Source organism: Tachyglossus aculeatus, chromosome 2 (genome assembly GCF_015852505.1).
Source record: "Tachyglossus aculeatus isolate mTacAcu1 chromosome 2, mTacAcu1.pri, whole genome shotgun sequence".
Lineage (NCBI taxonomy): Eukaryota > Metazoa > Chordata > Mammalia > Monotremata > Tachyglossidae > Tachyglossus > Tachyglossus aculeatus.
In genome coordinates, this window is record NC_052067.1 from 34696553 (window position 1) to 34713794 (window position 17242).

The window sequence follows — 17242 nt, forward strand, 5'->3', positions numbered from 1 at the left end:
TGCATTCATCCCCTCCCGCCTTGTCTACTGTGTCTTCCTTCTGTCTCTCTCCACTCCAGTACATACTTCACTCTGCTGCCTAGATCACTTTTTTTACTTTCTCATTTAAGAAAAAAAGCTCAGTCCATTTCTCTCCACTCTGCAAAAACCTTCAGTGGTTGTCCATCCACGTCTTCATTAAACAGAAACTCCTTACCATTGGCTTTACTGCTTGGCACGTAGTAAGAGCTTAACAAATCCCATAATTATTATTATTTAAAGCACTGAGTCAGCTTGCTCCCTCCTACCTTACCTTACTGATTATCTGTTACAGGCCAGCTCGCACACCTTCATTCTTCTAGTGCCGGCTTACTCACCGACAGAAGCAGCATGGCTTAGTGGAGAGAGCACAGGCCTGACAGTCAGAAGGACCTGGGTTCTAATCCTAGCTCCTCCACCTGTCTGCTCTGTGACCTTGGGCAAGTCTCTTAACTTCTCTGGGATCCATCTGTACAGTGGGGATTAAGACTCTGAGCTCCATGTGGGACAAAGAGTGTGTCCAACCCAGTATGGATGTATCTACCCCAGCGCTTAGTACAGTGCCTGGCACATAGTAACAGCTTAAGCACCACAATTTTCGTCTTCATTACTGTTTTTGTTGTTGTTGTTGTGCCCCAGTATCGTCTATCTTGCCCCTGCCTCCTTCCTGACATCCTCCCCTAGCCTGGAATTCTCTTCCCTTTCATGCATTTGCGAGACCACCAGTGTCCCCACCTTCAAAGCCTTACTAAGATCATATCTCCTCCCAAAGTCCTTTCCCAAGCCCTCCTTTTTCCCTGACTCTCCCTCCCTTCTGCATCTATGCACTTGGATTTGTGACCCTTGGGTCTTTTGACCCTGTGTCTGTACATATTTATTACTCTATTGATTTATTTTACTTGTACATATCTATTCTATTTTATTTTGTTAGTATGTTTGGTTTTGTTCTCTGTCTCCCCCTTTTAGACTGTGAGCCCACTGTTGGGTAGGGACTGTCTCTATATGTTGCCATCTTGTACTTCTCAAGCGCTTAGTACAGTGCTCTGCACACAGTAAGTGCTCAATAAATACGATTGATTGATTGATTTTGAAATTTTCCCCACTGTCAATCCCACAACACTTGTGCTTACCTTGAAATTATATAATATACATTTTTTATGTTAATATCTATCTCCTCCTTTAGATGGTAAGCTTGCGGTAGCAGGGATCATGTCTACCGGAGGCAGCACCAGGTAGTGGATAGAACACGAGTCTGGGAGTCAGAAGGTGCTGGGTTCTAATCCCGGCTCCACCATATATCTTCCGGGTGACTCTGGGCAAGTCGCTTCACTTCTCTGGGCCTCAGTTCCCTCATCTGGAAAATGGATATTAAGAATGTGAGCCCTGTGTGGGGCAGTGCCTGTGTCCAACCTGATTCACTTGTATCTCCCCCAGTGCTTAGAACAGTGCCTGGCACATAGTAAGTGCTTAACAAATAGCATTCTGAGAAGCGTCATAGCATAGCGGATAGAGCAAGGGCTTGGGAGTCATAAAATGGTGGCTCTAATCCCGGCTGTCCCACTTGTCTGCTGCGTGACCTTGGGCAAATCACTTCACTTCTCTGGGCCTCAGTTATTCATTCATTCAATCGTATTTGTTGAGCATTTACTGTGTGCAGAGCACTGTACTAAGCACTTGGGAAGTACAAGTCGGCAACATATAGAGACGGTCCCTACCCAACAATGGGCTCACAGTCTAGAAGGGGGAGACAGACAACAAAACACAACATGTAGGCTGGTGTCAAAATCGTCAGAACAAATAGAATTAAAGCTATATGCACATCATTAACAAAAATGGAATAGTAAATATGTACAATTAAAATAGAGTAATACATCTGTACAAATATATATACAAGTGCCGTGGGGAGGGGAAGGAGGTAGGGCGGAGGGGATGGGGAGGAGGAGAGGAAAAAAGGGGCTCTGTCTGGGAAGGCCTTCTGGTGGAGGTGAGCTCTCAGTAGGGCTCTGAAGGGAGGAAGAGAGCTAGCTTGGCTGATGTGTGGAGGGAGGGCATTCCAGGCCAGGGGAAGCCGTGGGCCGGGGGTCGACGGCGGGACAGGCGAGAACGAGGCCCTGTGAGAAGGTTAGTGGAGGCAGAGGAGCGGAGGGTGCGGGCTGGGCTGAAGGAAGAGAGAAATAAGGTGAGGTAGGAGGGGGCAAGGTGATGGAGAGCCTTGCAGCTGAGGGTGAGGAGTTTTTGCTTGATGCATAGGTTGACAGGCAGCCACTGGAGATTTTTGAGTAGGGGAGTAACATGCCCAGAGCATTTTTCAGAGGTGATCCGGGCAGCAGAGTGAAGTATAGACTGAAGTGGAGAGAGACAGGAGGATGGGAGATCAGAGAGGAGGCTGATGCAGTAATCCAGTCGGGATAGGATGAGAGATTGAACTAGCAAGGTAGCAGTTTGGATGGAGAGGAAAGGGCGGATCTTGGCGGTGTTGTGGAGGTGAGACTGGCAGGTTTTGGTGACGGATTGGATGTGAGGGGTGAAGGAGAGAGCAGAGTCGAGGATAACACCAAGGTTGCGGGCTTGTGAGATGGGAAGGATGGTAGTGCCATCTACAGTGATGGGAAAGTCAGGGAGAGGGCAGGGTTTGGGAGGGAAGATAAGGAGTTCAGTCTTGGGCATATTGAGTTTTAGAGGGCGGGCAGACATATAGATGGAGGTGTCCTGAAGGCAGGAGGAGACCTCAGCCTGGAGGGAGGGAGGGAGAGAGCAGGGGCAGAGATGTAGATTTGGGTGTCTTCAGTGTAGAGATGATAGTTGAAGCCGTGGGAGCGAATGAGTTCACCGAGGGGAGGGAGTGTAGATAGAGAACAGAAGAGGACCAAGAACTGACCCTTGAGGAACCCCTACGGCAAGGGGATGGGAGGGGGAGGAGGAGCCCGCAAAGGAGACTGAGAATGAACGGCTGGAGAGATAAGAGGAGAACCAGGAGAGGACAGAGTCTGTGAAGCCAAGGTTGGATAGCGTATTGAGGAGAAGGGGGTGGTCCACAGTGTCGAAGGCAGCTGAGAGGTCCAGGAGGATTAGGATAGAATAGGAGCTGTTGGATTTGGCAAGAAGGAGGTCATCAGTGACCTTTGAGAGGGCAGTTTCGGTGGAGTGCAGGGGATGGAAGCCAGATTGGAGGGGGGTCGAGGAGAGAGTTGGCATTGAGGAATTCGAGGCAGTGGGTGTAGATGACTCGTTCTAGGAGTTTGGAAAGGAAGGGTAGGAGGGAGATAGGGCTATTAACTAGAAGGGGAGGTGGGGTCAAGAGAGGCTTTTTTTAGGATGGGGGAGACGTGGGCATGTTTGAAGGCAGAGGGGAAGGAACCGGTGGAGAGTGAGCAGTTGAAGATGGAAATTAAGGTGGGGAGGAGGGAAGGGGCAAGAGATTTCTCATCTGTAAAATCGGAATTGAAGCTGTGAGCCCCAGATGGGACAGGAACTGTGTCCAATCTGATTTGCTTATCTTGGCACTTATAAGCACTTAACAAATACCATAATTATAACAATAATAAAACCAAAACTGTTTTATTGCACTCTCCCAAGTGCTTAGGACAGTGCACTGTACACAGTGCTCAACAAATGATGAAGATGATAGCCTAAAAGGAGCATGGTCTAATGGAAGAGCATCGAGCTGGGAGACCTGGGTTATAGATATTCAATCAGTGGTACTTACTGAGCGCTCCCTGTTTGCAGACTACTGCCTTAAAGGCTAGGGGGTGTACAATGCAGTTGGCAGACACGATCCCTGTCCTCAAGGAGCTTCTAGTCTAACATCTTGTAGTCTAGCCCCAACCATGTTGCTGACCTGCTGTGACCTTTTCTAGTCTCATCACTGCTCTGTCCCTCAGTTTTCTCGTCTATAAAATGGGGGTATGATACCCACTCTTGCCACTCTTAGCTTGTGAGGCTTATGTTGAGTAGGTACTGTGTGAACAGCTTATCTCAGTTATGTAACACCTAGCTCAGTCCTTGGGCGTGTAGTGTTTCATAAACAACATAATTTAAAAATGTATAATTAGGTTGAATTTCAGGCCAGGATTAAGACTGCATTTGTTCAGCAGGTCTGAGTGAGGTAGTAAGGAGAGTAGTATATCTTGTGGCAAGAGAGACAGCATCAATCCGGCATTTTATTACCTTCCAGTTGAAGTATTGTGTGATTGTTTAGAAAATTGCTGGATTGCTATTAAATATATTTTTAATTATAATGTTTGTTACAGTTTGGCTGTAGCTGCAATTCCTGAAGGGCTTCCAATTGTGGTAACAGTGACTCTGGCACTTGGTGTGATGAGAATGGTAAAGAAAAGGGCTATTGTGAAAAAACTGCCTATTGTTGAAACTCTAGGTAAGACCATGTCAGAGAGATTGTTGACTTTGAGGATGATTAAAAAGGTCATTAATAAACCCCCTTGGATTTAGCAACCGATGGCTTATTGTCCTCTACCATAATAAATACACTTTAAAAAAATAAGCTAAGCAGTCAAGTTCATAACCAACTTTTTGATTCTATGGATGAGCAAGAGAAGCAGTTGAGATATTGTTCCCAAGGCATATAGAGGTCTGGTACCCTGGATGAATCTTAAATTGAAAGTAATGTCAAACAGCATTTGATTTGTGTAATAGGTCCAAGGTAGAGTTGCTCTGAATTCTGCTTCTAAATTCTTATAAATATATAATTATAAATGTGGTTAACACATAGATTCCATTTGAATTATAGCAAGATGCATCAATATCCGGGTAAATCCTACCTTTATTTTAAACAGAACTGGAAGGGATAGCAAAAACTCAGCTGGTCCAGCCCCTTGCTTTCAGACAGGTCAATTAAAGCTGGGTGATTTATTCTTTTCTTAAAGATCTTTAGGGATGGAGATAATGTAATATTCCCTGGTATCTGATTTAGATCCTTGACAAAGGTGCCTTGTGAATGGGGACCTGTGCTTCCTTCGCCATGAGTGGCAACAAACTTGGAGTAAAAATGGGAGTGGATTTCCATATTTATTGTTCTTGCTTGCTAATTATAGGAAATTTTTCAGGCAGAACTGAGCCCTCTCTTGGTTCTCTGAATCCCTTTTAAAGTATCATGGAAAAATTGGACACACACTTGAAGAATACAGTTCCATGGCTTACACTCAAGTGCAATGTTTGAAGCACTTCTATATGGATTTAAATTCAGTGTTTTATTGAGTGGCCTCCAAGGAAGGTCTCACAGTAAACTTCACAGAACTGCTCTGAAGAACAATTTTTGTATCACAATGAAGATAAAAAGCTATTGATCATTGAGCTTTGGAGTGTGTAAATGTATCCAGAAAATAAAGCAAACATTGTGAACGTAAAACTGAGTGAAACCTTGGGTAATTGTCAAAAGTACTTGTGTGTTTTATAGATCTAGAGCTTTGAGAAGTAGGCAGGCTTCCAAATTCTTTTATTTGTTCTTATCATGGGCCTTCTCCAGTACATCCCTCGTTTTCTCTTTTTGATGATCTCTTAATTGATTTTTTTAGGTTGCTGCAATGTAATTTGCTCTGATAAAACTGGTACTTTGACCAAAAATGAGATGACTGTTACTCACATCTTTACATCGGATGGACTTCGTGCTGAGGTACTCTGCAGAAATTTTGTGTTTGTGTGTGTTTGTGTTTAAATTGTAGTTAAAGTATATTCCCCTGTTTTAACTTGAGCAAATTGGAATAGAGATGGGTGAATTGTAATGTAGGCTAGTCAAGCAGTCCTGCAGGCTTTCTCCATACTTGTGTTTGTAGTTTATAATTGGAGAACACACCTCTGGTAGAGTACTTTCCAAGCCCATTTTTGGTTTTGCATGACTGTCAGTTAGAATGGCAATTAGTACCATGTGTGGTGACTGTAAGTATTGGAAATCTAGTCGCCACAAAATAAATGTTGGAATTGAGCATTAAACACATTTCCAGCACTTGCCTTTGATTGTTCCTGAAATTTATTCTTACTGTAGCAAATTAATAAGCAAGACTTTTCCTGCCTTTAAGGAAAGAATCCTTGCTATTATTGTTGATGCCTAATTGATGCTGATGGTATTCATAAGATTACATGAATGGCTGGTTTTAACTTAATAAATGTAAAACTCCAGAATTCTTGTTTTTTCTTTTCACAGTTTTTGTCATAGACACACAACACACCCTTTTATCCTTTTTATTTTTTTCTGACAGTTATCTATTTTATTCAGAAGAGATGCTCAAGATGCCATTTTTTATGCGGTGATCGCCATAATTTATTTAGCCTTGGAGAAATTAGAGGCTAGAAGAAAGTGAGACTTTGTATACAAAAGTATACTGGGTTAGTTCAGTTTCTGTTTAGCCTGTTGTGTTAACTTTTATTTGAAGACATATTAGGTAGTCACATTGTCATTCCAGAAGGCTAAACGGTTCCCAAGTATCTTAAGGAGGTACGTGTGTATAGTTTAGGTGACCATTGATAGATGTAGTTCTTTAGTAAAAAAAAAAAAATTCATATTTCCCTTATTCTTATTGGGCAAATAAGCATTAGAGATGGGGTCGCGGACGATATTTATCAGGGCAGTCAGTTGTATTTATTGAGCGCTTACTGCATGCAAAGCACTGTACAAAGCACTTGGGAGAGTACAATGTAACAGATGTATTCCCTGCCCACATCGAGCTTATTGTCTAGAGGGGGAAACAGAAATTAATATAAACAAATAAGACTACAGGTACGTACATAAGTGATGTGGGGGCTGGGAAGGGAGTGACGCAGAAGGGAGTGGAAGAGAAGGAAAAGAGGAATTAGAGAAGGTCTCTTGGATAATCTGTGCCTTCAGTAAGGCTTGAAGGATGGGGAGAGTAATTGTCAATTGGATAGTCATTCATTCATTGTCGTATTTATTGAGCGCTTACTGTGTGCAGAGCGCTGTACTAAGTGCTTGGGAAGTACAAGTTGGCAACATAAGTAGAAGTATAAATATATTATAAGTACAAGTTGGCAGCCCGTGTCCCAAGGGCTGTCTAATGCATACAGAGCATGATACTGGGCACCTAGTGTGGTGTACCCCAACTTTGGCACTGCCCCAAGCCAACCCAGGGCTGGGACCCCTGGGGGCCACTCAGACCAGCCCACCCAGCGGGACTTGCCAGCATCATCCACAGCCCGGCTCAGCTCCACTGCCCAGTCGCCTTCGACATGCCATCCTTGGGGTCGGTGCAGGTCCTGGCGAGCCGGCGCAGGCTCTCCACTTTGGTGTTTGGATATGAAGAGGGAAGGCATTCCAGTCCAGAGTCAGGATGGGGCCTAGAGGTCGGTGTCAAGATAGACAAGATCCAGGTGCAGTGAGAAGAATAGCATTAGAGGAGTGAAGTTTGTGGGCTGTGTTGTAGTAGGAGAGTAATGAGGTGAGATAGGAGGGGGCAAAGTGATTGAGTGCTTTAAAGCCTGTGGTAAAGAGTTAAGTGCAGAGGAAGATGGGCAACCAGTGGAAGTTCTGGGGAAACATGGCCTGAACATTTTGTAGAAAAATGATTTGGGCATCAAAACAAAGTATGGACTGCAGTGGGGAGAGACAGGAGGAATGGAGGGCAGCAAGGAGGCTTATACTGTAATCAAGGTGGCATAGGATAAATCCTTGGATTGACGTGGTAACAGTTTGGTTGGAAAGGAAAGGGCAGATTTTAGCGATCTTGTGAAGGTCAAACCGACAGGATTTAGTGATGGGTTGAATGAGAGAGAAGGATCAAGGATAACGCCCAGGTTACGGGCTTGTGAGACAGGAAGGATGTGGTGTTTTTAGACTGTGAGCCCACTGTTGGGTAGGGACTGTCTCTATATGTTCCCAACTTGTACTTCCCAAGCGCTTAGTACAGTGCTCTGCACACAGTAAACGCTCAATAAATACGATTGATTGATTGCTGTCTAAAGTGTTGTGAAGGACAGCGTTTGGGGAGGAAAATTTTAATTCACACCAGGAACATAATTCTTTTCTTTGGGAAATCCCTCTCTCTCCGATCCCTCAACCCTGACGCTTTTTTAAGAATGCCCCAAAACATTCTTGTTTCTATTATAGAATGAGTTCATACTCGTTCTTGTTGTCTTGCATCTCATGAGTATTTTTCAGGTCAGTCATTTTGATGTCGGTTTGTACTCTTTTAGGTTACTGGAGTAGGCTACAATCAGTTTGGGGAAGTGACTGTTGACGGAGATGTTGTTCATGGTTTCTACAACCCAGCTGTTAGTAGAATTGTTGAGGTAAGTGCTCAGAGGTAAAAGAAAGGGACTTGAAAGAAATTTCGGGTACAGTAATGGTTTCACTGTTTGTGTATTTCTCTCAGGCGGGCTGCGTGTGCAATGATGCTGTAATTAGAAACAGCACATTAATGGGGAAGCCAACAGAAGGAGCCCTAATTGCTCTTGCTATGAAGGTATGTACTGTATTTAATTCCTCTTCATTGTCTTGTCGAGTGACTTCTATAGTGCCATTTACACATTTACTGGAGGATTCTCGCCATCTTTTGATCAGAGTTGATCTGCTTCAACAGCAAAGTGTAGCAACTAGTGCTTATTCTTCCTGAGGCTGTACTGTGAATATATTTAATTCACAGTATAATCTCTTGCTTTAGACTGTCACGTAGACTATAAGCCCCATAGGAAACAGGGACTGTATCCAACCGGATTAACTTATGTCTACCCAAGTGCTTAGAACAGTGCTTGACACCTAGTAAGCACTTAACAAAAAATAATGATTAATTATTAGGTTAGTTGATTATGCAAACTGGAAAATTTCTGATGGTAGCTTTGTGGAAATATTATAGGCACTGTTAGGACAGCAATGGGAAATATTTTAAAGCTGTGGTGTCCACCCCCACTAAGTGCTCTTACTTTCCTTCAATGGGAAATATTTTAAAGCTGTGTTGTCTACCCCCAGTAAGTTCTCTTACTTTCCTTTCCCTGATTTCTAGATCAGATTGGGAGATATGAGATGTGCTTTTGAGTTAAACATCAAAAAAACAGCTGAGCTCAGCTGCACTGAGTGACTCTTATAAAACTGAGAAGTGTTGGTGCCAAGATCATGCGCTTCTTAGACCAGACGACTGTTACGAAGAGCAGAGTTTCAGGAAAGGCTCCAAACTTTAGGCATGGCTCTTTTCCAGGGCACCTGCACCTGAAAAGACGTTCTCCCCGTCTCCCTTTCCATTACCCATCACCCAGTCTGATGTTCATTTGTCCACGTGATTGACCAACCTGTAATTTGTGGCTTTAAGTTGAACTAAGTTTATAAGGCTCAGTATTTATTGAGCACCTATGGAGTGCCAGACCACTGCATTAAAAGCATTGGGAGCACGGCTCTTGAGGAGCCTGCAGTCGAGTGGAGGAGACGTGTGTACACAGTGTGCCTTCAGTGAAAACAAAAAGGAAAACATGCTACTAGGTAGTAATAACGTATCAAAAAAAAGCACCAATATATCAGTGGTGGTTCTTGGATGTGGGGATTGGAGAAATGCCTCTTGGACAAGTTGTCTTTCTTGGATAGCTTTGCGGTTGGGGTGAAAAGTGGTTTTGTAGATTTGAAGTGTGGAGGAAAGGGAGTGTGGACAATTTGTTTAAAAAAGGTTTCCTTTATTACTAAGTGGTTTTAAGGGAGTATTTTATATGGGCCATCAATAGTAAGTTACTGTATTGAATGATTCTTCCAAAGGAACAAAGTTCAGATGTTGGAAATGTTGTTTTTCAAGGACTGTCACCAATTTTTTTTACCAATTCCAAGGGTTTGAGAGAAATACCAAGCATGTGTTTCATGCCCTTAAATTATTATTCTTAATAACTACTTTTAAGACAAGCATGTTGAAGTTGGCATTTTAATTGGGGGTTTGTAATCGGTCTCTTAATTGGGGGGAGCATCTTAATGAGATTTAACCCTCATTCCTGTTGTATCGTACATAGATGGGTCTCGATGGAATTCAGCAGGATTATATAAGAAAAGCAGAATATCCCTTTAGCTCAGAGCAAAAATGGATGGCTGTGAAGTGCGTACATAGAACACAACAGGTAAACTTTCTTTTACAAACTCTTGTGTCTGGAGTAGAGTATTTTTCCATTTTGTGGGTCAGATCATCTTCTAGCGTCTCCTCCTGGTTTCCAGCTTTAATGCTAAACAGCATATTTAAGCCTGTTGATAATGAGTAACTTTTAATGAATCAGGTTCTCCTTCCCTCCCGCCCCCTGCGCGCACACTCACCTACACATTTCTATGGAAGTCCTGCAATATGCTTCTCCCTCTCCCTTCCTTCCTGCTGCTTCTCTCCACAGACTTACCACCTGCTCACATTGTAAGATTAGAGCTAACATTCGATATTAGATTACAGAGATTGTGGCTGGTCTGAGGCCTCTTCTAATATATCTCCCAAATAGGAGTTACAGCTCTGGGGATGGGGCTGGGGGGGCGGCAGGGGATCAGTGAGAGTCGCTGCTCCCCCCAAGATTGAGACTATGGAGGAGTGGCTATTAGCTCTGTCCTCACAGCTTTTTTGGACTGCTTGTCCCACCCTTCTTAATTAGAAAGAACCCAGCTGGAAGGTGGAGCCATGTTACATCTCTGAGCCATGGCTGTCTTCCATTCCCAGCCTCAGCAGAGAAGGAAGTTCAGGGCTCTTCTTGGCCCCAACTTCAAGGAGTGAACAGGCTCTTTGCCAAATCCTGACCATCGTATGTTCATTCATTCATTCAATCGTATTTATTGAGCGCTTATTGTGTGCAGAGCACTGTACTAAGCGCTTGGGAAGTACAAGTTGGCAACATATAGAGACGGTCGCTACCCAACAGCGGGCTCACAGTCTAGAAGCAGAAGGGACAGTGTGTGTCCCTTGAGCCCTTCCCTGCACCCCTGGGAGATGCACCCCACTCTTGCCCCCATGGTTATTCAATCATAATTGAGCGTTCGTTATGTGCACAGCATTGTACTAAGCTCTTGGGAGAGTTCAGTACAACGGAGTTGGTAGACCAGTTCCCTGCCCAAATAATAATAATAATAGTGGTGGTGTTAAGCGCTTACTATGTGCAAAGCACTGTTCTAAGCACTGGGGGGAAACAAGGTGATCAGGTTGTCCCATGTGGGACTCACAATCTTCATCCCCATTTTACAGATGAGGGAACTGAGGCACAGAGAACTAAGTGACTTGCCCAAAGTCACACAGCTGACGAGTGGCGGAGCCAGGATTTGAACCCGTGACCTCTGACTCCAAAGCCCGGGCTCTTTCCACTGAGCCATGCTGCTTCTCTGAAATGAAAAGTTGGCACCCCTGCTCCCATACTGCACCTTTGTCATGTGTTTGTGAGGGTCTAAAGGGAAGTGAGCAGCTATTTGTTGCTCCTTGAGGCCTTCCCTGATTAAGTTCCCTTTTCCCCAGCTACCTGTTCCTTCTGTGCCGTCTATTCGCTTGGATCTGTGACCTTCGGACATTTGATACTTGCCCCAATCCCACAGCCCTGACTTACATATCTTTAAATTCTTTATTGTAAATTTTTCATATTAATGTCTGCCTCCCCCCCACAGACTGTGAGCTCATTAGGAGCAGGGAATGTGTCTGCTAATTCTGTTGTACTCTCCCAAGTGCCTACAACAGTGCTCTGCACAATCAATAAATAATGTTGGTTGATTACTGTCATCCCAGTAAAATTACCAGTAATGAATTCTTATTCCCATGCCCTCTCCCATGTGGTAAACTGATATGTACATTTCTCTGTATGGTCTTTTTAATCACTGAAGAGAGTGTGAGTGTGTGTGTGTGGGGGGGAGGAACAAATAACTTGAATTTATATAGCGTTATTTTGTCATTCCGATACATTTCCACATTAGTTGTTATTTTGTCCTTGAGCATCTCTTTGAGGTAGGGAGAACATATCTCTTCTTTACCACCTGCTTTTTTCCAGTTCTTTCTCTCATCCACACATTGGAAAATTTGTACTATTTCCTGCTCCCCCTTCCTTTGTCATGCAACCCCCCAAATTCTAAACATCCTTCCATTTTTAACGGGGGTGGGGGGGGTGGGGGGGAAAGGCAGCAGAAAAACAGAATTTTTGAAAAACCTCAAGAAACTGTTGAGTAAGAAACTGGCTTCAATGTCCGGTTTCAAAGGAATATTATAAACTCGTGGGAAGCTAAAACAAAAACTGAAAAATGCCTGTTATCTTAAAATCTACTATATGAAGTTGGTGCTTTTGAGGCTTACTTTCAGAAATCTCATCAAACTTCTGTAATTTTCAGCTGACTTCTCTTGACCCAATTGTTGAGCAAGATGTAGACATATCTGACCCTAATGGAAAGCCTGTTTCACTGTGATAGTTTAAAAAGCACCACCCAGTGATTCAGAATAATGGGAAAGCTTCACTGATTATTATTAGTTTTTTACATTCTTTTTCTTCAGCCTTCCAGTTCTTCCTGTTGCTGTAGAAAGGAAGAATGTTTGGTTCTCAGTGAGGCAGAACTTGTTTGTGATTTCGCCCCCCCCCAGCAATATATCCTTTCTTATAAGATTTACAAGAACCCAAGTGATTCAGCCCATCTTAAATGCTGCTGAGGTTAAGGGTTGAAACTCACAGTATTTCTAGGCTCTTTCCAGCACAATCCATGAGGTCTGTGAGGTCTAGGATTTCAGGTCACTAGAGCATTTATGATTTTGGCCTTTGACTGGAATTACTTTTTTACTACTGGAGTAATAAAGTGCCTCCATTTCAGTGGAGACAGCAGATGGAGTGCCTGAATATCGTGCCATGTGGATTAGATAAACTAAAATGACCAGGTCATAGCAGAGAATTAGCTTTCCACCCACCTTCTGATGCAAAAGCTTGTGCCTCACCTGGGTTGCCGTAGGCATTCTGGCTGAAATCCAACTTTGATTTCTCATGCTTTTTTCATTCTCAGGACAAACCAGAAATTTGTTTCATGAAGGGTGCTTACGAACACGTGATTAGATACTGTACCACCTACAGCAGCAAAGGCCAGACCTTGGCACTTACTCAACAGCAGAGAGATATGTATCAGCAAGAGAAGGTCGGCATGGGCTCTGCGGGACTTAGAGGTAATGCCACTTCAGTGAAGTGCCCTGAGAGGGCTGAAGAGAGTGTTTTTCCACGTACAGAGGGAGTGCTAAATTCCCTGCTGGAGTTGTTCAGTAGAAACACTTCTCGGAAACGTAAACAGGACGTTTAATTTTTTCTAGCTAGTCAACTGGCACCACGATGAAACGATTTATAATAAAACATAAAACACAGTATTCTTCACAGAGCCTACAACTCTGTCATCCACTATCATTTGTCCCTCGTAACTGGAATGCAGTTGGTGCCAAAACTTTTATTGAAAGGAAGTTTTTGCTAGGAAGACTAAGACCAGGGCGATGGGAAGGGCTGGTAGAACCGACGCGGTTGATGTGTTGCCTGTGTCTCCTCTGCCTGCACTCTTTCTGGTGACTACATGTATATTGAAATAACAACAAAAAACGTCTCTGGGTAGGAGAATTTATAGACCAGGAGGGCATTATGCTGCAGTCTCTTGTATGATGAGAGGATGAATGTGGGGTGAGGTGGGGTCCCTTCCACTCCCCACTGACGTATTTTCTGATTAGAAAGTAGTTAATCTCTTGGGCTTCCCAAGGCAGGATGGCACAGACCAGCTTTTATGTTTTGTAAAATGATTGCATGCGCTCCTCGGCGTGCCATGCCTCTGCCCACCTACTTTGCACCCAGTGTCCCAGCAAGGGTGAGAGAATGTAAGTGGAGCTTCACAAACCACTAACACGATGAATCAGTTCCTTTGCGCAGATTCTGCATCCCAGAGTCTTTGTGGCCGGTAAAAGCTCATCCATCATTCAAGCCGGTTAAAGTGCTAGTGCGTGGATTTGTATTAGCTTGCATGCTTTGCTCGTTTCTCGAATGTGAGGAGTAAGTATATTCAGTTCATTTTATGCTTGTCAGGCCCAGCTGAGAACATTTTTCCATCTACGCACTAAGGACACCTATTAAGTTTTAGGAGCACGTCTGAAGTTGCTGATGAATCTATTAAATGTAGTGAAAAACCAGAAATGCTTGGAATTATAACCTGCTTCCCTCCAAGTCCCCAAATAAAATCTCAGCACTCACAACATAAACACATCAGTGAGCCGTCATTGCTCTAATAATGCGAACAGAGAATATGTTTGTTCTGTAACATTGTACTCACCCAAGCGTAGTATAGTGCTCTGCACACAGTAGGTGTGCAGTATGATTAATTGACATAATCATTAAGTGCTTACTATATGCCAAGCCCAGTGTTCTGTGCTGTAATTCCCACCTCCTGTTGAATCTCACATCATGAGTAGAAGGATTACCCCTCCTGTTCAGCTTGAAGAGACCAGGGTCCTTCCCAAAGTCTAAGATTATTGTAGCTGAAAACTCATTTGGAGCTTCCCTTTGGGTTATAATCAATCATGTTTATTGAGTGATTTCTGTGTACAGAGCACTGTACTAAGCAATTGAGAGAGTACGATACAGCATGATCCCGGCCCTTAAGGGGCTGCTTAGACCTTGGTGGTCTTATTAGAGAGAAACTGAGTCTGAAAGTCAAATCAACTCCACCTGCCAATTTTAGCTGGTTGGCTGCTATTGCCTCTGTGTGTTGTCCCCTCACGGTTCTCCCAGACTACCTCAAGTTTTATGTCCTCTTCCATTTACAGTTCTCCCCCGTTCTTTGTCTCCATTAACGGTGTAGGGTTGTAGCCCTAAATCTTTGTCTGGAGCCTTGTTGCCTGCGGTTCTGACTCCATACTTTCTACAACATTCAATTTGTGAATTGCTAATTTAAAACTTGTAATACTGTGATTGTAAATCCATCGAGAATAATGCCATGCTATGCGAACTCTGGTACCTTTAATTAATGAAGATGAATGCAGAAGTGAACTTTTATAAGGATGTCAATTATTGATAGAAATGCCTGTCATAGCTATTTGGTAGAAAGAGCCAATAAGTGCTCCCTATAGAATCATCACAGGATCGTAGTCATTGGTGAGCCGTTTTCTTTCCTCTTTCACTCAGGTCCACATCTTTTGTGGATGCTCATGTTTTTTCTGTTCCCTCCCAAGACAGAATTGGTTTTCTCATTTTTAAAAGAAACGGATCAGGGGCTTTAAATCTAGGAGGAAAGGAATGAAATGAGATCTCGTGGGGAAGGTTTTATGAGTGACTCCTTGGAAGTTCCTCTGTCAAAGCTAAGCGCTTAATACCATAATTATTATTATCTGCTGTCTTCAGCTGTTCTAGAATAGTCTCTCCAGAAGCCAGTGAGTAAGTCTTTAACCCTGGCAAATTAAAGTGGAGCCATTCTATCTCCATAACTGTAGAACCTTATTCGCTTTTAGACCTTTGGGAAGGCCACTGTAGTGACTGACTTACGTCACTGAAGACCTGTGCTGCAAGGACTCTAAAATCCTGCTGTTTGACAAAATAGTCATCATCCCTGTCTTTTATATTTTTGTTTTATCTTTCCTTTTGCCTGTCACCAACTTCCTCCTCCTACCTTCCCTCATCCTCTTCTCCTTAAATTGTGAGCCCTTTGGGGACCAGAGGCCACATCTGTCTCATGCGTGTCTCTAGACATCTACCTCTAGACTGTGAGCTCACTGTTGGGTAGGGACCGTCTCTATATGTTGCCAACTTGTACTTCCCCAGCGCTTAGTACAGTGCTCTGCACACAGTAAGTGCTCAAATACGATTGATTGATGTGTGTATTTCCCAGTGCTTAGAACTGCACTTTGCCACCAGTGAGTGTTTAATAAATACTATTATGACTACTATTATCACTTCTAGAAAAGTATAATTTGTCACACAAGAGTAAAGGATTAGTGGGTTTTTTTTTTTCTAAAGGTGATTTCCAAGTTAGATATTCTCAGTCCCTTGAAACTTGGTGCTAGAAAATGTCAGGAACTACTATGTTGGAGGTCCTTGGGACCTGCCCGAGGGATTGAAACACCTCTGACTCATATACACCTCTATCTACTGAAAGGAATAAAGTGTCTCGTCCCAACCCCAGATATCCACTTGGAGGGGTTTGCTAGAGTTTCTAAACTGCCACAGAATGGCTACTGTGGTCTCAACCTCAGCTGAACACCCCTCAGCCTACCAAGAAGTGAACCCAAGGTTCACTTAGCCAAGGTTGGTCCCATACCAGACCATCAGTAGTTCCCGAAATGCCTCCTAGCCGGATCTATGTCTCTGGTTCTGAGGCACAACTAAACCCAACTTCCAGAAGGCCTCGGTTAAAGTTTTCAAAGAACATTTACTTCAAGATATTGTAATAGTAATAATAATAATATTTGTTAAGCGCTTACTATTTGCCTTTTAGACTGTGAGCCCACTGTTGGGTAGGGACTGTCTCTATAGGTTGCCAACTTGTACTTCCCAAGCGCTTAGTACAGTGCTCTGCACACAGTAAGCGCTCAATAAATAAGATTGATTGATTTTCCAAAGACTGTTCTAACCGCTGGGGGTGGGGGCTAAGGTATTCAGGTTGCCCCACTTGGGGCTCACAGTCTTAATCCCCATTTTACAGATGAGGGGACTGAGGCACAGAGAAGTTAAGTGACTTGCCCAAATTCACACAGCTGACAAGTGGCGGAGCTGGGAGTAGAACCCATGACCTCTGACTCCCAAGCCTGTGCTCTTTCCACCATTCATTCATTCAATCGTATTTATTGAGCGCTTACTGTGTGCAGAGCACTGTACTAAACACTTGGAAAGTGCAATTTGGCAGCAGATAGAGACAGTCCCTACCCAATAAGGGCCACTTTATTTTTCTTGGTATCCATCCTTTGTTGTCAAAACCAATTTAAGTTGTCATCTCTTTCAGTAAGCAGCATGCTTCTCTTCTTTCCATAGAGATTTTATGAAGAGATCTACTTATTTATATTTTATATACTCTTCTTCTTGTCTTGCACAATTCTCATAAATTCTTTGTATTTTCTTCTTTTTGAATTGAGCAGCCAATTTCCAAGGTCTTTTCAACTAAAAACTCAATGCATACTCTAACATTCAATTTTATTTTTTTTAAAAGTAGTAAGTAAATGTATATTCTGATTTTCTTTTTTGAGGGGCAGAGGGGGAATGTAATATCCAGCTTTTAAGTGTTATAAATGTTTTTAACTGCTAAATACGTGTGTCTCATATTTGACTTTCTTTTTCTGTTTTTTTCGGG

General features: G+C 43.2%; 1 protein-coding gene across 2 annotated transcripts in view; it reads left to right on the forward strand.

The window, feature by feature from the left end:
• ATP2C1 (ATPase secretory pathway Ca2+ transporting 1) overlaps nucleotides 1-17242 on the forward strand; it is a 96839-nt gene that overhangs the window by 52047 nt on the left and 27550 nt on the right. For both annotated transcript variants that reach the window (XM_038759936.1, XM_038759935.1), the window contains 6 exons: nucleotides 4269-4393; nucleotides 5550-5647; nucleotides 8179-8274; nucleotides 8358-8447; nucleotides 9967-10071; nucleotides 12944-13100. In XM_038759936.1, coding sequence (XP_038615864.1) covers nucleotides 4269-4393; nucleotides 5550-5647; nucleotides 8179-8274; nucleotides 8358-8447; nucleotides 9967-10071; nucleotides 12944-13100 — 671 coding nt within the window. The remainder of the gene's footprint in view (nucleotides 1-4268; nucleotides 4394-5549; nucleotides 5648-8178; nucleotides 8275-8357; nucleotides 8448-9966; nucleotides 10072-12943; nucleotides 13101-17242) is intronic.